This window comes from Globicephala melas, chromosome 1 (assembly GCF_963455315.2).
Source record: "Globicephala melas chromosome 1, mGloMel1.2, whole genome shotgun sequence".
Taxonomy (NCBI): Eukaryota; Metazoa; Chordata; class Mammalia; order Artiodactyla; family Delphinidae; genus Globicephala; species Globicephala melas.
In genome coordinates this window covers 5,607,012-5,633,879 of record NC_083314.1, presented here as the reverse complement: position 1 = coordinate 5,633,879, position 26,868 = coordinate 5,607,012, and the positions used below count along the sequence as shown (strand labels likewise).

At 34.9% G+C, this 26,868-nt stretch overlaps 1 protein-coding gene across 13 annotated transcripts in view; it reads right to left on the bottom strand.

The window, feature by feature from the left end:
• Positions 1-26,868, bottom strand: part of KCNT2 (potassium sodium-activated channel subfamily T member 2) — a 405,220-nt gene that overhangs the window by 251,973 nt on the left and 126,379 nt on the right. For all 13 annotated transcript variants that reach the window (XR_009563185.1, XM_060294948.1, XM_060294737.1 and 10 more), the window contains 2 exons: positions 10,810-10,889; positions 8,502-8,601 (listed from right to left, as the gene is read on the bottom strand). Coding sequence is in view for 12 of the 13 variants with exons in the window: in XM_060294737.1 (XP_060150720.1) it covers positions 8,502-8,601; positions 10,810-10,889 (180 nt within the window). In the remaining variant the exon portion in view is untranslated. The remainder of the gene's footprint in view (positions 1-8,501; positions 8,602-10,809; positions 10,890-26,868) is intronic.

Genomic DNA, 26,868 nt, shown 5'->3' with positions numbered 1-26,868 from the left:
ATGCTCCGGCCAGGTGTCAGGCCTGTGCCTCGAAGGTGGGAGAGCAGAGTTCAGGACATTGATCCACCAGAGACCTCCACATAATCTCAAACAGCAAAAGCTCTCCCACAGAACTCCATCTCAACACTAAGACCAAGAAACACTCAACCACCAGCAATCTACAGTGTTGGACACCCTAGGCCAAACAATTAGCAGTAAAGGAACACAACCTCACCCATTAGCAGAGAGGCTGCCTAAAATCATAATAAGGTCACAGAAACCTCAAAACACTCTAGCGGAAGTGGTCCTGCCCACAGGAAAGACAAGATCCAGCCTCATCCACCAGAACACAGGCACTAGTCCCCTCCACCAGAAAGCCTACACAACACAATGAACCAACCTTAGCCACTGGGGGCACACACCAAAAACAAGGGGAACTACGAACCTGCAGCCTGCAAAAAGGAGACCCCAAACACAGTAAGTTAAGCAAAATGAGAAAAAACAGAAACACACAGCAGACGAAGGAGCAAGGTTAAAAACCCACCAGACCTAATAAATGAAGAGGAAATAGGCAGTCTACCTCAAAAAGAATTCAGAGTTATGATAATAAAGATGATCCAAAGTCTTGGAAATAGAATGGAGAAAATACAAGAAACGTTTAACAAGGACCTAGAAGAACTAAAGAGCAAACAAACAATGATGAACAACACAATAAATGAAATTAAAAATTCTCTAGAAGAAGTCAACAGCAGAAGAATGGATAAGGGACCTGGAAGATAAAATAGTAGAAATAACTACTGCAGAGCAGAATAAAGAAAAAAGAATGAAAAGAATTGAGGACAATCTCAAAGACCTCTGGGACAACATTAAATGTACCAACATTCGAATTGTAGGCATCACAGAAGAAGAGAAAAAGACAGGAACTGAGAAAATATTTGAAGGGATTATAGTTGAAAACTTCCCTAATATGAGAAAGGAAATAGTCAATCAAGTCCACGAACCACAGACTCCCATACAGGATAAATCCAAGGAGAAACACGCCAAGACACATATTAATCCAACTATCAAATATTAAACACAAAGAAAACATATTAAAAGCAGCAAGGTGAAAACAACAAATAACATACAAGAGAATCCCCATAAGGTTAACAGCTGATCTTTCAGCAGAAACTCTGCAAGCCAGAAGGGAGTGGCAGGACATATTTAAAGTGATGAAGGAGAAAAACCTACAACCAAGATTACTCTACCCAGCAAGGATCTCATTCAGATTTGATGGAGAAAATAAAACCTTCACAGACAAGCAAAATCTAAGAGAGTTCAGCACCACCAAACCAGCTTTACAACAAATGCTAAAGGAACTTCTCTAGGCAAGAAACACAAGAGAAGGAAAAGACCTACAATAACGAACCCAAAACAATTAAGAAAATGGGAATAGGAACATACATATCGATAATTACCTTAAATGTAAAAGGATTAAATGCTCCCACCAAAAGACACACACTGTCTGAATGGATACAAAAACAAGACCCGTATATATGCTGTCTACAAGAGACCCACTTCAGACCTACGGACCCATACAGACTGAGTGCGAGGGGATGGAAAATGATATTCAATGCAAATGGAAATCAAAAGAAAGCTGGAGTAGCAATTGTCATATTAGACAAAATAGACTTTAAAATAAACGCTATTGCAAGAGACAAATAAGGACACTACATAATGATCAAGGGATTATTCCAAGAAGATATAACAATTTTAAATATTTATGCACCCAACATAGCAGCACCTCAATACATAAGGCAAATACTAACAGCCATAAAAGGGGAAATCGACAGTAACACAGTCATAGTAGGGGACTTTAACACCCCACTTTCACCAATGGACAGATCATCCAAAATGAAAATAAATAAGGAAAAACAAGCTTTAAATGATACATTAAACAAGAGGACTTAATTGACATTTATAGGACATTCCATCCAAAAACAACAGAATACACATTCTTCTCAAGTGCTCATGGAACATTCTCCAGGATAGATCATATCTTGGGTCACAAATCAAGCCTTGGTAAATTTAAGAAAACTGAAATCATATCAAGTATCTTTTCTGACCACAATGCTGTGAGACTGGATATAAATTACAGGAAAAAATATGTAAAAAATACAAGCACATGGAGGCTAAACAATACACTACTTAATAACCAAGATATCACTGAAGAAATCATAGAGGAAATCAAAAAATACCTAGAAACAAATGACAATAAAAACACAATGACCCAAAACCTATGGGATGCAGCAAAAGCAGTTCTAATAGGGAAGTTTATAGCAATACAATCCTACCTTAAGAAACAAGAAATATCTCAAATAAACAACCTAACCTTACACCTAAAGCAATTAGAGAAAGAACAAAAAAACCACAAAGTTAGCAGAAAGAAAGAAATCATAAAGATCAGATCAGAAATAAACAAAAAAGAAATGAAGGAAATGATAGCAAAGATCAATAAAACTAAAAGCTGGTTATACGAGAAGATAAACTAAATTGATAAAGCATTACCCAGACTCACCAAGAAAAAAAGGGAGAAGACTCAAATCCACAGAATAAGAAATGAAAAAGTAGAAGTAACAACTGACACTGCAGAAATACAAAGGCTCATGAGCGATTAATACAAGCAACTACGTGCCAATAAAATGGACAACCTGGAAGAAATGGAAAAATTCTTAGAAGAGTACAACCTTCCAAGACTGAATCAGGAAGAAATAGAAAATATAATCAGACCAATCACAAGCACTGAATTTGAAACTATAATTAAAACTCTTCCAACAAACAAAAGCCCAGGATCAGATGGCTTCACAGGTGATTTCTATCAAATATTTAGAGAATACCTAACGTCTATCCTTCTCAAACTCTTCCAAAATATAGCAGAGGAGGAACACTCCAAAATTAATTCTACGAGGCCACCATTACCCTAATACCAAAACCAGACAAAGATGTCACAAAGAAAGAAAACTACAGGCCGATATCACTGATGAACATAGATGCAAAAATCCTCAACAAAATACTAACAAACAGAATCCAACGGCACATTAAAAGGATCATACACCATGATCAAGTGGGGTTTACCCCAGGAATGCAAGGATTCTTCAATATATGCAAATCAATCAATGTGATAAACCATAGCAACAAATTGAAGGAGAAAAACCATAAGATCATCTCAATAGATGCAGAAAAATCTTTTGACAAAATTCAACACCTATTTATGATAAAAAAAAACCCTAAAGAAAGTAGGCATAGAGGGAACTTACCTCAACATAACAAAGGCCATATATGACAAACCCATAACCAACATCATTCTCCATGGTGAAAAACTGAAAGCATTTCCTCTAAGATCAGGAACAAGACAAGGTTGTCCACTCTCACCATTATTGTTCAACATAGATTTGGAAGTTTTAGCCACAGCAATCAGAGCAGAAAAAGAAATAAAAGGAATCGAAATTGGAAAATAAAAAGGAAAGCAGTCACTGTTTGCAGATAATATGATACTATATAGAGAGAATCCTAAAGATGCTACCAGAAAACTACTAGAACTAATCAATGAATTTGGTAAAGTAGCAGGATAGAAAATTAATGCACAAAATTTCTTGCATTCCTATACACTAATGACGAAAAATCTGAAAGAGAAATAAAGGAAACACTCGCATTTACCATTGCAACAAAAACAATAAAATACCCAGGAATAAAACTACCTAAGGCGACAAAAGACCTGTATGCAGAAAACTATAGGACACTGATGAAAGAAATTAAAGATGATACAAACAGATGGAGAGATATACCATGTTCTTGGATTGGAAGAATCAACATTTTGTAAATGACTACACTACCCAAAGTAATCTATAGATTCAATGCAATCCATATCAAACTACCAATGGCATTTTTCACAGAACGAGAACAGAAAATATCACAATTTGTATGGAAACACAAAAGACCCTGAATAACCAAAGGAATCTTGAGAAAGAAAAACGGAGCTGGAAGAATCGGGCTCCTTGACTTCAGACTATACTACAAAGCGACAACAATCAAGACAGTATGGTACTGGCACAAAAACAGAAATATAGATCAATGGAACAGGATACAAAGCCCAGAGATAAACCCACACACATATGGTCACCTTATTTTTGATAAAGGAGGCAATAATATACAATGGAGAAAAGACAGCCACTTCAATAAGTGGTGCTGGGAAAACTGGACAGCTACATGTAAAGAATGAAATTAGAACACTCCCTAACACCATACACAAAAATAAACTCAAAATGGATTAATGACCTAATTGTAAGGCCAGACACTATAAAACTCTTAGAGGTAAACATAGGAAGAACACTGTATGACATAAATCACAGCAAGCTCCTTTTTGACCCACCTCCTAGAGAATTGGAAATAAAAACAAACAAATGGGACCTAATGAAACTTAAAAGCTTTTGCACAGCAAAGGAAACCATAAAGAAGACGAAAAGGCAACCCTCAGGATGGGAGATAATATTTGCAGACGAAACAACTGACAAAGGATTAATCTCCAAAATATACCGGCAGCTCATGCATCTCAATGTCAATAAAACAAACAACACAATCCAAAAATGGGCAGAAGACCTAAACAGATATTTCTCCAAAGAAGATATACAGATTGCCAACAAACACATGAAAGAATGCTCAACATCACTGACATTAGAGAAATGCAAATCAAAACTACCATGAGGTATCACCTCACAGCAGTCAGAATGGCCATCATCAAAAAATCTACAAACAGTAAATGCTGGAGAGGGTGTGAAGAAAAGGGAACACTCTTGCACTGTTCGTGGGAACGTAAACTGATACAGCCACTATGGAGAACAGTATGAAGGTTCCTCAAAAAACTAAAAATAGAACTACCATACGACCCAGTAATCCCACTACTGGGCATATACCCTGAGAAAACTATAATTCAAAAAGACTCATGTACCTCAATGTTCATTGCAGCTCTATTTACAATAGCCAGGACATGGAAGCAACCTAAGTATCCATTGACAGATGAATGGATAAAGAAGATGTGGCACATATATACAATGGAATATTACTCAGCCATAAAAGGAAACAAAATTGAGTTATTTGTAGTGAGGTGCATGAACCTAGAGTCTGTCATACAGAGTGAAGTAAGTCGGAAAGAGAAAAAACAAATACCTTAAGCTAACACATGTATATATGGAATCTAAAAAAAAAAAAAGGTTATGAAGAACATAGGGGCAGGACAGGAATAAAGATGCAGATGTAGAGAATGGACTTGAGGACATGGGGAGGGGGAAGGGTAAGCTGGGACGAAGTGAGAGAGTGGCATGGACATATATACACTACTAAATGTAAAATAGCTAGCTAGTGGGAAGCAGCTGCATCGCAGAGGGAGATCAGCTCGGTGCTTTGTATCCACCTCGAGGGGTGGGATAGGAAGGGTGGGAGGGAGATGCAAGTTGAGGGGATTTGGAGATATATGTATACGTATAGCTGATTCACTTTGTTATACAGCAGAAACTAACACACCATTGTAAAGCAATTACACTTCAATAAAGATGTTTAAAAAAAAACATTAACCGCATTAACAAAATAGATGAAAATTATATAATCATCTCAATAGATGCAAAAAAGGCATTGTTTAATTTTGATTCAACATCCACTTATGATTAAAAACTCTCAACTAAGTAGGTATAGAAGGAATGTACCTCAACATCATGAAGGTCATATACACCAACCTACAGCTAACAACATACTCAATGAAAATTTGAAAGCTTTCCCTCTAAGATCAGGAACAAGACAAGGATGCCTACTCTTGCCTCTTTTATAAACATAGTATTGGAAGTCCTAGGCACAGCAGTTAGGCAAGGAAAAGAAACAAAATCATCCAAATTGGAAAGAAAGAAGTAAAACTGGAATTATTTGCAGATGACATAAGACTACATATAGCAAACCCTAAAAACTACACAAAAAAAATATTAGAACTAATAAATGAATTCAGCAAAGTTGCAGGATAGAAAATCAATGTACAGTCAACCCTCCTTATCCATGGGTTTTACATCTGTTGATTCAATCAACCATGGATCAAAAGTATTTGAGGGGCTTCCCTGGTGGTGCAGTGGTTGAGAGTCCGCCTGCCGATGCAGGGGACGCGGGTTCATGCCCCGGTCTGGGAAGATCCCACATGCCGTGGAGCAGCTGGGCCCGTGAGCCATGGCTGCTGAGCCTGTGCGTCCGGAGCCTGTGCTCTGCAACGGGAGAGGCCACAACAGTGAGAGGCCCACATACCGCAAAAAAATAAATAAATAAATAAAAAGTATTTGAAAAAAATTCCAGAAATTTCCAAAAATCAAAACTTGAATTTGCCACATGCTGGCAGCTATTTACATAGCATTTATACTATATTCAGTATTGTAAGCAATTTAGAGATGATATAAAGTATACGGAAGGATGTTCATGGGTTATACGCAAATACTATGCCATTTCCTAAAAGGGACTTGAGCATCCATGGATTTTGGTATCTGTGCAGGGGTCCTGGCAGCAACTCCCTTTGGATACCTAGAATGACTGTACAGAAATCTGTGCATTTCTATAAATTATAATGAAATATCAAAAAGAGAAATTAAGAAAACAACCCCATTTACAATTGCATCAGAAAGAGTAAAATACCTAGAAGTAAATTTAGCCAAGGAAGTGAAAGACCTGTACACTGAAGGCTCTAAGACATTGATAAAAGGTATTGAATAAGACACAAAGAAATGGAAAGCTATTCTGTATTCATGGAGTGGAAGAATTAATATTGTTTAAATGTCCATACTACCCAAAGTGATCTACAGATTCAATTCAATCTCTATCAAAATTCCAATGACATTTTTCACAGTACTAAAACAACCAATTTACACATTTCTATGGAACTACAAAAGACTCTGAATAGCCGAGCATCTTGAGAAAGAAGAACAAACCTGGAGGAATCATGCTCCTTGATTTCAAACTATACTACAAAGCTATAGTAACCAAAATAGCATGGTATTGGCATAAAAAAGATACACAGATCAATGAAACAGAATATAGAGCCCAGAAATAAATGCACACATATATGGTCAATTAATTAATGACAAAGGAGCCATGAATATACAATGGGTAAAAGACAATCTCTTCAATAAACTGTGTTCAGGAAACAGGACACACATAAAAAATGAAAGTAGACCACTCTCTTACACAATACATAAAAATTAATCCAAAATGGATTAAAGACTTGAATGTAAGACCCGAAACCTTAAGACTCCTAGCAGAAAACATAGGTGGTAAGTCCCTTGACCTAGGCCTTGGTGATGATTTTTTGAATCTGACACCAAAAGCAAAGGCAACAAAAGCAAAAATTAAAAAGTGGGACTATTTCAAACTAAAAAGCTTCTGCACAGGAAAGGATACCATCAATAAAATGAAAAGGCAACCTAAAATGGGAAAAATATTTGCAAATCATATATCTGATAAGGAGTTAATACCCCAAATATTAAAGAACTCATTCAACTCAACAGCAAAAAAAAAAAAAAAAAAAAAAAAAATTGGAATAAAAATGGTCATAGGATCCAGATAGAGATTTTTCCAAAGAAGACATACAGATGTCCAACTGGTACATGAAAATGTTCTCAACATTACTAATTATTAGGAAAATGCAAATCAAAATCACAATGAGATATCACCTCCCACCTGTTAGAATGGCCATTATTAAAAAGAAAAGAAATAAAAAGTGTTGAAGAGGTTTCAGAGAAAAGGAAATCCTCTTACACTATTGGTGAGAATGTAAGTTGGTGCAACCACTATGGAAAACAGTATGGTGGTTCCTCAAAAAATTAAAAATAAAACTACCATATAATCCAGCTATTCTACTTCTGGGTATTTATCCCCTAAAAATCCCCCAAAACACTAATTCAAAAAGATAACCACACACTCCTATGTTCATTGCAGTAGTGTTTACAATAGCTAAGATATGGAAACAACCTAAGTGTTTATTGATGGATATATGAATAAAGAAGATGTGGTGTGTATGTATATATACACACCCACAATGAAATGTGTTATTCAGCCATAAAAAGAAGGAAATCTTGACATTTGTGACAACATGGTTGGACCTAGAGGGCATTATGCTAAGTAAAATAAGTCAGATAGAGAAAGACAAATACCATATGATTTCACTTATATGTAGAACATAAAAAAAACAAAACATGCTAACAAAACAAAACTCATTGATTGCTGGTTATCAGAGGAAAAGGAAGAGAATGGGGTAAAATGGGTAAAGGGGATGGATTGTATGGTGACGTATGGTAACTAGACTTATGGTGGTGATCGCTTTCTCATGTACACAAAGATCAAATTATTACGTTGTACACCTGAAACTAATATAATGTTATTTTTACCAGTTTTACCTCAAAACTTATAATACAATTTAAACTAATCAAAAGAATATTGTAGAAAATCAGACAAAGATACCTTACCATTCATTTCCTTGTGAAGGGTTTTCTAGTAGCACTCGGATTATGTACAAAAAGCAGCTTAATAATTTGAGCGAAAAATTGAACAGACGTATTCTTAGACCTTTAAACAAACAACAAAAATTGGATTTTCATTTGAACTCAGGCCACAAAAGATTAAAAAGAATTGTCAAAAATATCAGCTTTAAGTACAGCACTCAAATTGTGTTTAGAATCTACAATACCATAATTGCTTACCCACTCTGAAGTTCTAGGTGGCTAAATATTGAAACAAAAAATGAGAATGACAGAATGTATGAACCGCAAATGACTGAATATTATACACTAAGAGTAAATCTACATTTGAGCATTCAGAAGCCACAAAAATCATGTCCGATCAAGATTGGTTCAAGTATGCTTAGAAGTTTAAGCATTTTATAGATCCATGAATTTTGGAATAAATTTTAACTAGCCAGAAAATCTAGCTGCTTACAAATTCACAGGGTAAGTTATAAATCTTGTATCTTCTGAGCACCTTGTAGGTTTGATTGCAGAGAAATTATAATCATGTAAATAATTATGTATTATACATTTAATTAGTAATTATATAATTATAGAGAAATCCTAATAGCATATGCTGGGAAATACACAAGCACACACACACACACACACGCAGACACATTTTTGAGACTCCACCAACTTTTTACTTTAGGTTTAAATACCAATGAAATCTTAAAAAAAAATTTGTGGGAATTAAGACTGCCATGTATGTATCTTTGAAACTGTGTCGCTCACAGTTATGCAGCCTATAATACTTGATGATGAAGAAGAGTAATTAATATTAAGCAAAACATGTTTAAAGTCTGATTAATAGAAGCATTACCTTTCCTGCCATTATCAGGTGGTAACTGATTCACAGACTGTGAATAAAATTTTGAGGTCTTCCTATAATTAATTCTCAATAAAATCTGGAAATAAAATGCCATTTTGTTTTTACTCTGCTATAAGTGAGTGTACCTGAGGTAATATTTCTTAACAGTAAAAGGTTAATGCTTATTAATTGTGCAATTTTTCCTGGGTTTTCCTACTAAAATGCTAGGTACTTATGGTTTAGCTTCTTTATAAAGTCTTCTAAACTGTTAATGAAATTGCCCTGGTTTTATAGAACGGATCTCTTCAAATGACAGCTTAGTCAAAGCTGGCTGTTGTTAAAGTATTCAAATAATACATCTATTCCTTCTGGCCTGGAGAAAGAAAATTTTTAGTAAAATTTTTAAAATAAAGGAAACCTTCTATGCAAATGATGTGGCCTCTCCAGGTAACATCTATTGGTGGGATTCCACCTTGGGAATTCAAAACAACTGGATTAGAGAAGCATTAGTTATTATTAGCCTAATCCTAAAACTAACCAGCCATTAAGATTCTCTAACCTGTGTGCCTTACAGACTGAAATATTCCCTGTAGTCAGTATTTGGGTAACTGCTCATAACTCAAGTTTCTCTCTATGAACTCTAAAGAAGCACAACTTACTTTAGACCACCCCAGGAGGTCAAAATTCAAAAAGAGCAAAGTCTACACCAGTCTAATGTAGACCTCTCAATGCTTCTTGACATCTTAAGCAACAATCACATGAAAAAACTGCATATTGGTTCATTATTTACGGCTTTTTCAAAGTACATGGTACTAGGGGGAGGCAAGTATGACTGGCACTTCAAGCCTGAACAGGCTTAGGAGGTCAGTGACTATGCTGATTTCATGCCTCCTTGAAGTTCCAATGTTTCCCAAGGTTTTTTGATGATAAGGATCACTGAGATGTTATATGCTGAGCTTAGCTCTATACTTTCTGATTTTAAATCTCCAGGGGAGGATGCTAGTAATCTGTACCTTTCGGAACAGCCTACATGTTTCTTGTTATTAGGTGTGATGGGGAAACTCTTCCCTACTAAATCACTAAACCAGAAAATTATTCCCCATTATGGTCACTTGGAATCACCAGAGTCTTCTCAAAACAAGTTTTGGTATCCCTCACAGTTAAAATATGGGGAACCCTCACTTAAATGATTTTCCTCAATGTTCCTAGCAATCCAAATGGTCCACTCAGAAGTCTACTTACTGATGTGGGATTTCAAGAAGTAAAATAGTCAAGAAACCTTGACTTGACACCACCAGATGTAACATCTATTGTTTTCTAAATTTTAATGCCCAGCAGATAAGACTATCAATTTTACTTCTCTCTATAAAAGATATTTTGCAAAAGGATTGCAAAGCTGGAATTTTTTAAGGTAAACATATATACAAATATATACACAGGGGAATAAAATTAAAGACTTACTTGATCTCTGGTTTTTGATAAAAAATAACTTTAGTCTCTCTTTAAATGTGTTTTCATTCATATAAAATTCAACTTGCACCCTGCAAACAAAAAATAAAAACATAATTAATCTAAAGACTAATATATAAGAAAATAAAAATAAATTATTTGATGTGATACATTGTATACTTTGAGTGAATCCCCACCACAGAAAAGGAGAATTGAGTAAAATGCTAATTTTTTATTTTTGAGAGAAGCAGTTACTTTCCAATTTTAAAGATATAGTCAGTTCAAATATCATATGTAGTTGATTTCATTATTTGTATCAGTGGATATGATGAGTGGTATGGGTGATTCCAAACAGCAATAATGCAAAAGTCTTTCATATGTGTTTTTGGAATAATTTTTCATGAGCGTTTTCCTAATTCTTTTCCCTGTCATCAGAATCAACTGCATGCTTAAGAAATTCAGGTTGAACTAATCACTCCAGATCTACTGTATCTGAAACTTAAGGGACTGGGCCTGAAAATCTTTTCTAGCAAGTCTTCACTTTATCTTGAGACTATTTGAGACTATTTGGGACACCACGTATGGAACACTTTACCTTTTTATTTATCTAGCTCATATTAAAATATATATGGATCAACAAAGGAGTGGTAGTGCAAGTGGCATGTTAAAGTCACCATAGAGAAGTTACAAACCAGACAAATCAGTTAAGGGACTGAATATTCTACATTTAATCTACTATAAACTGATACCAACACTCTAAAACATAATAGCGTTCTAATAAATGCATTTGCTTTCTCCCTAAATTCTAGCAAACTTCTCTTATGTGATAGGGCTTAAATAATATTTTCAAAATACTGAGTGAAAAGAAACATTGTGTTCAGTGCATGGTAACTTGTGAATAATCATCATCTGAAATTTTCTTAGTTAAATAGTCTCAAACATATTTATTATAGGCTAGGATTCTAAAAAAATTAAGAAAATATTTTAATGCTTACACAAACAACAAAGACATAATTTCATTTTTCCTTATGTGACAGAATTTTGATAAGGTAATCTATATAAATGAGATAGTTTTTTGTTTGTTTTTTGTTTTGCAGGAGTACACAAAAGAGATAAAACTGGAGAAAAAATAATTGACATGTACTACAGAAATATTTCACTCCTAAATTCTAAGCTGCATGTGCAAGAAGATCTATGAATGTTTTAAAAGCAATATCTCTTAGGCCATAAAAACAAAAGGGCTTTTGTTATCAATTGCAAAACAAGTTTTATCTGTTACACCTTCCAGAAGACTTGAATTGCTCTTTTTCTCTTATTCCTAAAGAAAATATCCTCACCCATAAACATTTTTTCTCTTCTTTGCATCATTTTTTCATTTACTGTCCTCTTTTTTACTTTATATGTAAAATCACAAAAATCAACACATAAATCATGATTCTCTTTACTTGTTAATTTCTTTAGCAAGAAGCCATGAAAAAACAATATCTTCTAGCAGAACACCTCTATATGCATGCCTGTGTGCACGCACATACCACTTCACATATATGCAAACCTTCACACTCACATGCTATAAAAGTACATGTACACACATGCAGTCCCACAACTCCACTAGTATCTTGGAAAGCCATGATTGGCTCTATTTCCCTTGTTTATCAAATGAAAAGGACTTTATTTTAAATAAAGCAACTGTAACACTGATATCAATCTAAATTAGTTCATATTTGCTATGGATACAAAAGCAAATTTGAGAGGACATATGGCTAATACACAAGTAATAAAGCAAAGGCCATGTAGATTTGCTTCCTAGAATTATCCAATTTATAAAAATATGAGTCCATTCTTCAGTTAATATCAGGAGTGCAGTACTGGGTATATAATAGAGGTGCATTTTTCAACTAAAATGAGATCATCTAAAGCCTGAAGCAAAAAATGAGGGATCTGGAAAGTATTTCATTGGATGACAAGTTTAAGGAACTGGAAGTGTTTAACCTAAATATGAAGAATATGCACTAACAAAATGGCTGTCTTTAAATACTGAAGTGACCATCACTACTAAAATGAGATGATTCATAATATGATGCTCTATTGTATAGGATTAATTATAGAAAAATATGAGATTATGAATGATATTACCCGATTTTGAAATGGCCATCATTATAAAGTGGAGAGCTCGCCAATCCATATAAATGTGCCAAAGACTAGATAAGAGCTTGCAAGTGACTGGATTTTTTTCCTGAGGTAAAAACAATTTTGCATGGTGTGAGGTCTCTCATTAAATGACTTCGAAATTCCATTTTAAGTATAATATCGTGTGAAGTAAAATTCTTTCTTTTTTTAATTAATTTATGTTATTTTATTTTATATTTTTGGCTGTGTTGGATCTTTGTTGCTGCATGCTGGCTTTCTCTACTTGCGGCGAGCAGGGGCTAATCTTCATTGTGGTGCATGGGCTTCTCATTGTGGCGGCTTCTCTTTTTGCGGAGCACGGGCTCTAGGCACGTGGGCTCAGTAGTTGTGGCACATGGGCTCAGCAGTTGTGACTTACGGTCTCTAGAGCACAGGTTCGGTAGTTGTGGTGCACGGGCTTAGTTGCCCCACTGCATGTGGGATCTTCCCAGACTAGGGCTCGAACCCTTGTCCCCTGTATTGGCAGGCGGATTCTTAACCACTGGGCCACCAGGGAAGCCCAAAACTCTTAATTAATCTAGCGATCTCTCCAAGTCAATATCACTGAGGACCATGGATGATATTAAAGCATAAATTTATACAAATGCTTTTCAAAGCTAAAATGAAAAAAAACAAACAAAAAACAAACAAAATGCTTTTTGACCCATGTCTTCTAACAGGTACAAAAAAATGTCCTTTGGGTTTACTATTTATAATATGGAGTGGATTTTTCTTTTATTTGATCCAACGGCAACTCTTTGGGAATCAACGCCACTTAGTGTACTGTACACTTTCAGGAACTCTCCAGCACCATAAAGTTCTCTAGTACTCAGAGATTTAGGACAGAGTTTACTTTTTATCTTTCCCCATTTTTTTCATGATTTTAGTTGATTTTCAACATCCTCCTAGTATTTCCCTTTCCAGATTTAAATGTGCTTTTCCTTCCTTCCTTCCTCCTTTTCTTCCCTCCTTCCTTCCTTCCTCTCTTCTGCTCTCCCTCTTTCCTTCTTCTCTTCCTTCCTTCCTTCCTCTTTTATGGCCTGCCTCCTCCCATCTAACTTTATCTGAACTTACCTCCATCCAGGAGGTCATTTTAGTGGACTCAAACTATATGGTTTTGAACAATACACCAGGGCAAATCTGCCCTCATCAATCCTTAAAATGTGATTTTTCCACGTTTATACTCAAAATAAAATTAAGATCATTTTGTCACATTTATCCTAATATAATAGTGGAAATGGGTGTATTTAATAAAAAATAAAGTGGAGTTGCAATCCTTATTAGGCCATATCTGTTCTTACTGACATATGTTACCATTGGTTAATAACATTATTTTTATGTTGGTCAACAATGTTTTATTTGGGCAGATCCTATTATATTGTTTGCTATTCTAAAAGTGTTTTGTTCCAACCTTTAACTTTTGTTTTTGATACTGTAACTGACTACCATGTTGAACTCTCTCATAGGTAGTGATATTTTTCAGGTTTATTTTCTGAGTTTTCTAGGCAATCATGTCATCTGGAAATCTCCAATATTTGTATTCCCATTTTATTGTTCTTGTCTTATTACATTGACTAGAACCTTTTGATGAAAAAAAAATAATCAAATAACCATGGTGTGCATTCTTAGAAGGCTTCTAGTGCTATAGCAGTAATTATATTGTTGACTATGAGATTGCAATAAATACTTATGTTTTACTAAAACTCATAACAGGAATGAATGAATGTTGATGTTAAAAAAAACCTGTCTTGAATCTATTAGTTGATGGTACATTTTTGTTTTTCTCTTGATTTATTGATTTGGTAAACTATTTTAATAGTTTTTCTATTAGGCAATTATTTTTTTCAGTTGTGGAATAAGTTGTTTTTGTAATAGTGAACTATTCATGTAATTTACTGCTGGATTCATTTTCCTATATTTTAGGAGATTTTCTTCTATGCTCATAACTAAGATTGATGTGCTATTACCTTTAGATTATTCTAATATCTTCAAATACAGACTGAAAAACTCTCCAGATATTTTATTCTCTGGAACAATTTTAAGTATATAGAGATTTTTTTGTATAACCATCATCAATTTGTCTTAACAATATCAACTGCCTTAATACTGATTTAAATGTTTTATTTTTTTCCCATTTTCCATTGCTCTGGTTACTTGAATTTAGCATAAAAATTATGCAGGATCTTGTTAAAAGGCAATTTCCTTGTTTCAGTCTTAAAATTCTTGTTTACTTTCTTTAAAATACCAAAAATAATTCTGACCCAGGTTGTCAGTGCACCATTCTTTCAGAAACACTTTTTTTTTTTTGCTCTAATAATGCCTTGGACTCTGTTTAGGATGCCAAAGTTTTGCAGATATTCTCTTTTGGAAATTATGCTACATACAGATCATTACCAAAGGAAAATTCTTCCTCTGTGTCCACTTGGTGCTTTTCCCTTCCTGCTTTCCTCTGATCCTGTGATATTGGTCATGGAGTCCAGGTACCAGTTTTTCTATTACTACACTCATTCAAACAAGGCAATATCTACCTGGACTTTCTGGTCTAACTGTTGTTCTTCCCTTCCAATCATTCTCTGTGATGGTGACGGTAGCGCTTCTTAGTCATATGAAGTAAGTCCATTAGATTGTAAGCTCCATGAGGGTTGGGACCATATTGTTCATGTTTATGTCTTAAGTATCTCTTAAGTTACTTGAGACCTATTAGGGACCTATTCCTGTTCAATGCCTGAATGAAGGTCCCCAGTTCTTTCTTTGGTACAAACCTTAAGGACTCTGAGTCGATAGTGTAGTGGAATAGATAAAGTCATCTTCCTTTCCTTAGGTTATAACTATTTTGAGGATGCAAAACTTGGGTTTGTGGTGAGCTGAATCCTCGTAAGCTCTTATTCCAACTTGGTCTACCTTGTGATTAATGATCATTCCCTGCAGCGTTTTTTTTTTTTTTTTCAGTTTTATTAATTTGGATGTGTTTGTTTATTTGCACCATCTCCCCATGATTTAATGAACATTTAGAAAAAAATCCACTACTGTTGATTGATTTAATTTTTACAGTGTTGCTATGACTTGGGTAAGGCCACCATCAATTTTATTTTATAGAGAAAAAACTTCAATTCAAATAATTTTAGCGACTTGCCCAAATTTATAGCTAGTACTGAGACAGAATTGGGACACTGGTCCTTCTGTTACTACTTCTTGCTTCCTGCCTCCTCATCAAGTTAGTTCTTCATTATTAGGAGAGTTCTAGGTCACCTGCAAAGTCTTACAAAAGAGGACTGCAAACACCAAACCCACACAGGGGCACTGAGAAGTGTTTGTTTAATACTGCCCTTTGATTATTGACTCTAAACCAGGTTCCTGTCCATTTCCAAATATTCACTCTTAACTTCAGGTAACTAAATTATTTAACAGAGCTACCATTCAAGTGGAACCTTGTAAAACAATAAATTAAAAAATAAGCCTACCATTAATTTCTCATTTAAAAAAATTAGTTTCACCAGTTCATGCTCAAGTGCTTCCAAAGGCCTTCTACCTGGCTTCCAATCTTTACTACATACACAAAAAATAACCTCACTTTAAATACTTTGGAGTCCTTCCTAAAGCATTTCCCAACATCTTTTTGCCCATCTTATTCTTTTCATAATTATGCAAGCCTAACTTTCCCACCTCTTTTAGTTGGTAACATCTTATAAGGAGGCAGAGATTAATTCTGGAGACTTTCAATAGCATTCTCTGCATCTTAAAAATAAAATTTTAAATAATGTCATTTTCAGAAAGGGAAACCAGCTATTATTATATGCATATGTATATATATATATACACACATATATATATACACACATATATATGTGTTTAAATAGATATATGTTTATATATAGTACATGTACATATATATATATGTTTAAATAGATATATAATTTTATATAGTGACGATAGATAAATAGATAGATAGATAGATAGATGTAATGGTAATGAGGAAAGAACCTGGGGTGCTAATCACTCATCAATTTTCTTTCATTCTGGATAATGCTGATACCCCTCAATAATAGCATTTATGCTTTTGTCACTCCTTGGTAATCACAGCTTGCTGGTAGCTGGAAATAACAGATTTGTGGTTTCCATGGGAAAACAATTTACAAGTCCACCCAGGAGTACTTTTTTATTCAAGTCTCTCTTCAGTTTGAAAACTCATGTCCTGATGTCAATGTTCATTTTCAGGACCTACTCTCTGTACTTCCCCATTTTTCTAAAAATAATTAAATTTAAGCAATCCCAATTTAACTTAAGCCTATGCACAGGAAGCAAAACATAAAGAAAGCTAGAATAAGTATTTAGCTTTATTTAGGTATAAAGATACACTTTTTTCACCCTTAAATTGCAAAAAGGTTTTGCTTCTTCATACCTTGGCCCAACTGCATGGTGGCGGGCAGGTCTGGATCAAGTAGGTATATATACATACTCATACAGGGTATAAAGATATATATATACACAAATATATGAACATGCATAAATGTAAACATACGTTCGTAAAGTATAAAGCTGTTAGCCACAGGAAGGCGGATAAACTTACATAATAACGACTACAGGTAGCATGGCCTCACCACAAGCCGAACGGCCTCCCAATCAAAACTCATAACAACTACAACATGTAAACCCTCTTTGCTTTTTCTGTATGCATATAAGATAAGAAGAGGATAGAAGACACCATGTAATTTCTAACTCAGATTGGACTCTTGCACCAGTCATTTTAAAGCCTTGAAGGAAAAATATAACAATGCTCCCACAGCCCAGGATTGCTAGGAATGGGCGGCATGATTAAATAGCAAAGCCCAGTTTGGGAAGAAATGTGTGTGTTTTGGGGGAGGAAGCTATTGGGTGTCAAATAGTCAGGGCATGATCAACAGATGCTAGTTGTTAGTATGAAACTGGAAATTACACAAAGACTTCCATATGCAATGAAAGAAGCACCTTTTAGTTTTATTGAATTCTTTGCACCAATGTCATAAGATTTTAAATCAGTTCTGCAAGCCCTCTCCCATTCTGCACCTCAAAAGTCATAGATCCTTAATAGGCACAGCTCACTGGGGACACACATTTCTTTAGGATTTATTTTATTACTTAATATTCTTACTTAAGTAACATATATGATTTTAATAGATAAATCATACTGGGTTGAATACAGTTAAAGACATGGTCCCACAATTTGGAGAAAGAGGGGGAAACAGTCACAAATAGAATTTCACTCAATAAATATTACAATAAATCTAATGGGTTTTCTAGAGAAACTGAATTTTTTTCCACAATAGTTTGTTGGTATGTTCATTTATTTGTTTATTTTGTAGTGAAGTATAACAGCTAAGAGGGATAAGAGCACAGACTTTGGAATCAGATGATATGCATCTGATTATCAGATTTCCTAACATTTATTCTCTGTAAAATGTGGATATTATTTCCATTAACAGGTTATAAAAATTAAAGAAGATACTTTCTACGTGAGACAAACAACTGGACAATGGCAAATAACTTTTTTCTGGTATGTTGGTAGCTTAAAAATATTCCTAGAATAAACACTTATAAAGGGAAAAACAAAAACTGTGGATCACTGATGCCAATTTGATGTAGTTGATTCCTCCAAGATATTTGCTTAGGAAAAATGAGGATATAAGGCAATAAATAACTTCAGTTTACCCCAGAAAACTCCTACAGATCAATTTATTGGGGACAACAGTCCATTTACCTAGGCAAACACATCACTTATTTATAAGACATTAAGACTTGCATTGTCTTTTTACTTATTACTCATTAAGAGTTCAAAACCCTCACTTTGCTGTGTCCGCCAATGCTAAGTGACTTATCCTTTTTCACCATGAAAGATCCCTCTTACACCACTTGAGCCCTTATTCCAAAGCCTAATAAATATCTCACTTCTAACATCATCTTCTGAAGCATTGCTAATGCTTACTCACTAACTTCAGGGAGTTTAAATAAACTTAGTTTTGCTTCATTTACAAGCATCTGGTGACATGTCAATTATTTAAACAACAGTATAAAGGAAATTATCCTACATCTGCTGATTTATAACGTAATTATTTTTACTCAATCATAGAAGATGCAGGCCTAGATTGTCATTTTTAACACTGCATGGTATTCTTCTATATATTCCTCTATGTTAACAGTGCACCATTTTTTCACAATTCTCTTACATACATAAATGGATTTTTAGGTTTTGTTGGTTTATTATGAAAAAATAAGGAAAAAATCATGCACTTTTCTAATAAGTAATAAATATATTGTCTATATTTTTACTAAATAACATAAAATCTAAATGTCAAATCAATTTAAACCTATGTATATGACAAACAACATAGCAGTAATCTAAAAATCTGGTTATCATCTTATTTTAACAGTCAAATAAGTTTCTCTCAGAGTACTTTCCCAATACTTTTTTCCCAAACTGTCCAAGAAGGTAAAAATGATACAGTTAAAATGTGAAACTGTTACACTACAGAAACATTTGCTGTCAGTTTTGTCAGGAAAATTATCCAAAAGTTGGAAGTAAGCAAAAGAGATTACTAGATGTTCTTTTAATAAAATGCTGACTTTGTATTTTCTGTGCATTTTTACCACCATGGAGGAACAGACCTTAGTAAGCAAAGTTGTGTCAAGTAGACATGCAAAGAATCTCCACCCAACAAAAGAGAAAGCTCCAAAGGTTAATGCACATGGACCCGTAGGACTTCTGGAGGTGGGGCTGCTAACCCAACCACCTTATTTTGACATTGCCTGGAAATACCTAGCTTCTTCAATACTCTACCAGTTTTAAATTAGTACTGTTTCCCTCCTTAATCAATGAGTTGAATATAAGTTTTGACAAGTTTTCATTTCGTATTTGGATGAGGGACATGATCTTTTAACCTTTTGAAAATTGTACTCTAACAGTTCCTCCTCTAATAAGGGCTTCTTATTAATTACCAGCATAATTTAAGTTGTCCCAAATGCTTTGGAAAACAATTTGGTATTTATATTATAAAATAAACCAAAGGTTCTATAAAATTCCAATCAAAATCACATGGGCAATGTTGTGGAACTTGATAAGCTGATTCTATAGAGGGTGAAAGATTAAACTAAATAAGACATTTGTGAAGAAGAATAAAGAGTAGATATTTTCCCTACCTGATATCAAGACTTATGATCCTACAGTAATTAAAAGATTATAAGTATGGCACCGAGAAAGAAAAATTGATTCGTGGAATAAAACAGTCAAGAAATTGACTCATGCATATATTGAATATTATTATGTAACAAAAAGAGTATGACAGGTCAATAGTAAGAAGAGGAACTTTCAATAAATTGATTTTTTAAACAGTTATCCAAATAGGAAAAAAAGTGAAATTGGACTCCTATCTCACACCATATGGATTAAATCACCTTTACATAGATTAAGGAAACTTTTAAACTCTTATTAAAAAATAATGGTGAGGGCTCCCCTGGTGGTGCAGTGGTTGAGAGTCCGCCTGCCGATGCAGGGGACACGGGTTCGTGCCCTGGTCCGGGAGGATCCCACATGCCGCGGAGCGGCTGCACCCGTGAGCCATGGCCGCTGAGCCTGCGCGTCCGGAGCCTGTGCTCCGCAATGGGAGAGGCCACAACAGTGAGAGGCCCGTGTACCGCAAAAAAAAAAAAAAAAGTAGAAGAAATGGCAGGTACAAAGGGAAAAAAAATGTGAGAAAAAGTATAGTACACTTATGGAATTAAAAGAAGTTAAAATGGCTTGAGCACAGGAAGTGTATCAGGTAATAGCAATATGGGAAAGCAGAGAGGTAGAGAAGAAGCCAGGTAATTAAAAGAACTTGAATAGAAGCCAAGAAATGTGTTAATAAACAGTGACAGTACCATGGAGGAGCTACTTATTGAAAATACCCAAGCACTCCACTGAACATACAGATGTATTACCTCATTTAATTCTCAAGACATACCCTTAATGGTACTATTATTATTACCATTTTACAGATTAGGAGACAGAGGCATTTGCCCAAAATCACACAAATCCTACATGGTGGACCTAGCATTCACAACCAGGCAGTCTAACTCCCATACGCCTAAGCCTGATGATATATGAGCTTTAACCAAGAAAGAAACATCGTGGTATATAAATCAAATTTACTTTTCTTTTTGCTATTTTTTACTGAGATAAAGGATGGATTTTAAGGACAGAAGGGAATGAATGAGCTAAGGATACCCAGGAGGAGTAAACTGTGATGAGAAATTTTAAGATCTACTATCTTAGCAACTTTTTTTAAGATCTACTATCTTAGCAACTTTCAAATATGCTATACAGTATTTTAAACTACAGTCACCATGTTGTACATTACATGCCCAGGACATTTATTTTATAGCTGGAGGTCTGTACTTTGACCATCTCCACCCCAAATTTACTTTTTATTTTTTAAGTTATTGTATTTTTTTTTCTGATTACAAAATATAGTAAAACGGATTATAAAATATACAACCATAGCTGATAGACATTTTTGGAATTTATTGGATTAAATTTTATTTACACAAGAAATACTGCCTAACAATTTCACCTTCAACTATTTTAGTTTAGTAAATAAATATTATTCCTAAGACTGTACCATGATTAAGTACCATATAACTGAATTTGGTAGACATGGAATTTTGGCACCCAGACCACTCTCCTTCAATGATAGCTGGATAATTGCTAGCTCTAAGCTGCTACAGGCTCTGCCTCGGTTGCAATGAGCCAGCCTACCTGAGATCACACCTTTCACAACCCAAACTCTTATCAAGAGTTTGTTCTTATCAAACTCTTACCAAACTCTTATCTTCTCTGCTTCCAGAGAATCCGATAAGAGACACTGGAGATTACTTTAGATAGATTGTCTATGAGTTTAATGGTAACTCAACTTGATCAAAAAGCAAGCAACTGATTGTGATTACATTGGCAACGTATAGATAACAGCAAACTGCTTTATCACAAAAAAAGACTTCAAAGTAACTCAGGATTTTGCTTCTGACAATATGGTAAAACATATTCCATAAACTCTTCCCAAATGAAATACCTTGAGAAGCTAAATAAATTATTAAATGCACACGCACACACACACCACACCACTTTTTTAACGTGTATATCTTAGTTAGTAGGAAAGTAAGGGAAATCCTTAGAAGCCAGAAAAGACAAGAAATTAAGAAACCAGAGATATAAGTTAGCATTAAATCTGCTGTTCACCCTGGTGCTTTCTGCCAATTTTTGATGATATGGAGTTTCTATTCTGACAGACAGGAGACCTGGCAAAGAAATCTCCCACAGAAATCCCCTAGAAAGAACCAGGGTTATTGAAAAGGCAATGTACATCATCAGTGCATGAACTAAGGAAAATCTCTTATAGCAGAAGAGGATGTGAATGCACTTAGCCGTCTTGGCCATGCATTGATCCGTACTGAAAGAAATAAAGAGACACTGAGACTTGCTGTATTCATTTTCTAGAGCTGCCATTACAAAATACTTGGGTGACTTAAACAACAGAAATTTATTTTCTCATAGTTCTGGAGGCTGGAAGTCTAAGATCAAGGTGCCAGCAGGTTGATTTCTCCTGAGGCCTTTCTCCTTGGCTGGCAGAGGGCACCTTCTGACTGTGTCCTCACGGGATCTTCCCTCTGAGTTCAAGCATCCGTGCTGCCTCTGTGTGAGCAAATTTCCCCTTTTTACAAGGACACCAGTCAGACTGGATTAGGGCCCATCCTGATGGCCTCATTTTAACTTAATTACCCCTTTAAAGGCCCTGTCTCCAAATACAGTCACGTTCTGAAGTACTGAGGATTAGGGCTTCAACATAAGGAATGTTGTAGGGCACAATTCAGCCCATAACACTTACAAACAATAAACCTAAAATCATTGGCTTCAATTCCTCACCTCTTCTTCTTTCTTAAGCCTATTCCACTTCTCCACCAAATTGCAATCATCAAGGTCACCGGTGACCTCTACGTGGCACGATGCAGAAATCAGGTCATCTAACCTATTCTATCAGCATTGGGCATAGTCGATCACTTCCTCATCCTTGAATCCCTTTCTTCACTCTATTCTCTTGGTTTTCTTCCACCTTACAGTTTACTCCTCCTGGGTATCCTTGGCTCATTCATTCCCTTCTGTCCTTAAAATCCATCCTTTTGCAGCTATACTCAAAGAGTAATGAATCTCTATGCCCAAGTTTGCCAAATTTATATATCCCACCCACTCCTCTCTCCTAAACTCATACATTCAAATTCAACTGCCTACTCAACTTTTCTACCAGGATCTCTAGTGGATGTCTCCAACTTGGCATAACCAAGACCTAAATTTCTGATTTTTTCCCCTGGAATCTTCTCCCAATCTGAGCTGATGTTAAATCCATGCTTCTGGTGGTACACACAAAAGTCATGTAGTTATACCCGAATCCTCTTTTCACTTGAGCATATATTAATATTATTCTCCAGAGTTCTTCGAGCAGTACAAATCTTTTAGCAGAATAAGAAAGAAGAAACTTTTTTTAAAAAATGCTTATAATCAACATGTTTGGTCAACACCAGCTTGCAAGAATGACCTAAAGATATTTAAACCTGCCTGCAGGTTAAAATTGATTTTCAAGGCAAGGTATGGAAAAACAAAGTGAAACAAAACTTCAAGTGATAAATATAAATATTGAACCCAACTGGAAACTTCATCCATGTATCAATCTAGAAAAATAGGTGCAAAATATTTCACATCACTGAAACAACTGTGATGTGCAAAGTCTTCTATCCTGAGCCATGACCTTTAATTAGATACCACTGCAAAAACTGCCAGATTAGATACCTAGGGATGTATAGTGAGACAGAGGGAAGTACTGGAAAGGAAATAACCACCCACTTTCTTCTTCCCATCACCTTATTGTGTCTGAGAAAGGAGATACTCTGATCTACCTGCTAATTTTCCCTATGCTATCCCCTCGCTCCCCCCAATTAATTCCAATTCTATCAGAGTTCTATAAAAATTCAGGATTGGTTTGAGGATAAAATTTGTCATCGCACAGTTTCTTAAAGCCTCACTAAATCGCAAGCTCCACTAGAGCGATACTTATCAGGTTTTGCTTATAACTGTTTGCCCAGGGCCTAGAATAGAGTGGATGTTCACTAATATATATGGAGTGAAAAATTATTTGGCAGTAGTTGCTGCTGACACCACGTTAGCATCCAAAGTTGACAACTATCAGCATGCAGTGGCTGGCAATCTGTGGCTACTGCCATCTGGCATCTATGCTGGGCAACAAGAACTCCCAAGTTACCTTGCTCCAAAAGGAAGAACACATTTGTCAGTTTGCAAATGCATGCTTCTGATTTGCTGTGGATAATATGGATACTCTAGCATGCCATAGTCCCTCTTTACTTTCTCAACCAGACTTAATTATCATACGAGTTACTGGGCTTTTAAATTTGTGGGTCCACTACTTTTCAATAAAAAATATTCAGCTGGATCTTAAGAAAAATGAACAGCTCAAACTAATTAAGCTTTCTTTTGCCTTCCTTCTCCACCTTGCTCTGCTTCCTTCAGGTCTCATTTCAGATGCCACCCCAACCTCCTTCCTCACCAAAGTCTTTAAGTGACACACATGTATTTTTGCTTAGCACACTCGATTCCTTTGACCATAGTGCTTATTATAATGTATCAGAATGATCTTTTGAAAGGTGTCTATCCATCAAATAAACCTTACAGAGCACAAACCTAGTTCTATGGCATAGAACACAGAAATGTAAAAGAAGGAAAAAGTTAACTTTTAAACAATATTTACATAATTAGAAATTGGGTCCATTTACATTTTGAAAATATATACCCTCCTTGAGCAAAGCAGAAACCGCTTAGCTTAGTGCTTTGCAAGAATAAAGAACAAAAATAGACTGAAATAGACAGGAAGCTACCAAGTACCAGATGGAATGCATCATTAATAACATCAAGCCTCATCAAGAGTTGATTTGAGGGCATGTTTCTTGCTGTGTGTCCCTCCAAAGCTGCTAGTAATGGCTTTGCTTGGCTCTAAAATTGTGAGCGCAGGAACTATGTCTATTTTGCTCATTTTGATTGTGTTCTCAGAAGCTAACACAGTGCCAGGTATACATAATAGGTACTCAATATATTTGCTGAGTGTTGAATGAATTTTGCTATAAAAGTTTGCTTTTTGCTCATTATTATTTACATTCTTATCTGCCAAATCATATTGTCAATTTAAAATCTCTTCTGAAGATGTTTCTAATTTTCCATCATCCTTCCTTTACACATTCTGATGTGGAGGCATATTTGAAATTTCCACCCAGTATTTCCTTCAACCTTCACTCCTCAATATTTTCTTCTCTGTGGGAGAAGTACTATTGAAAATACATATATTTTTCTTTCTGATACTTTCAGAATAACTATTGCACTTCACAAAAATTACTGATAAAATGTGGCTAAAAATGTGTACCATGTGAATATTGACTTATATATTTACTTAAATATTTAAATAAGTACATGTACAGTATTTGAATAGTAATTTACATATTTAACTAATCAGTGGCATCTCTATATTTATATAAAAATATAAGATAGTCGATTTCCATTTATTCATTTCTGTTGGATATTTTTCTTTTACATATTAATAAATCATTAAATTCCAAAAGTATCACTTTGGTAATTCTGCCAAAACATGGCTTTTAGAATCGTGAAACTATTTGCCCCTGAAATGAAACATGTAAGATATCTCTCAGATCAAATAAGTCTGAATTACAATCATCAGTTTTTAAGAGGGAAACAAAAATGAATAGAGCTCATCTCAAAGAACAAATGAAACAAAGCCACAATAGATGACAGAATCCATCCCAGATGGATGGATTGAACCTCTTGTCAGAACCCAAGTCTCTGGTCCAGGGAAATTGAAAAATATGTTTTAAAGTACTAAAAAAAAAAAAAATTGGGGAAAATTCTGGGTCCTGGCTCACCATCATTGACAATATTCATGGAAAGGAACTATGAGGATGGTTGTAAAGCATTTGTAGCATTTTTTAGATGAAAGCAATTTTACTAGCAACCACAGCTATGGGTATAACTACAGCATGACCCTTTCAAGGATCCTGAGGTTTGTCACCAGAACTCAGAAAGCTGCCACCTCACATTCTAATCCCTATTAAGAAGGCTTCCAACTCTAAATATCAATACAAGGCTTTTAGTTTTCTGTTAAAAGATAGTCATTCTACACTATAAAATAGATGATAAGCTCAAGAATACTAATACCATGCAAACTTGCTTACCACTCTAGTATTTATGAAAATATGAATATTTCACTTTTATATTTATAAAAGTTGAGCAAGCACTGGCTCGCCATTAGCAAGGAAGGTGTTCCTTAGAATTAGAAAAAAGTTGAAGTGAAATTAAAGCCTGATTATAGATACATCTTGTGAAAATAACTGAGATTCAATTGTAATGGAATTTTTCTTCTTAATGATGGAATCATATTTTCCCTCATTTAAAGAAAAAATGGAAATGAAAAGAATATGTGTAGTTTTATCTAACAACCAAAGAATATAAAGATCTCTATAATTATATTTAACAATATGTTTATGCAGAAAGAATCTCTACTTGGCAATTCCATTTCAAACCAGCTTTCACTTTCTCCATGCATATCCGACAATTCTACCCTTTTTTTCTTATTAAACTTGTTTGTAAATGTACTTGGTATTAATTCATGTTAACAAAAGTTAAAATTAAAGTGAAAAAATTAATTTTGTTGTCCATAAATGTTATAGGTCTCTTATATACAAATGCTGAAAGATACTACATATGCAAAAAGTATTATTAATAGAGATGCCAGCAGTTTCTGATGAAGAACAGATTTACATATACCAAAA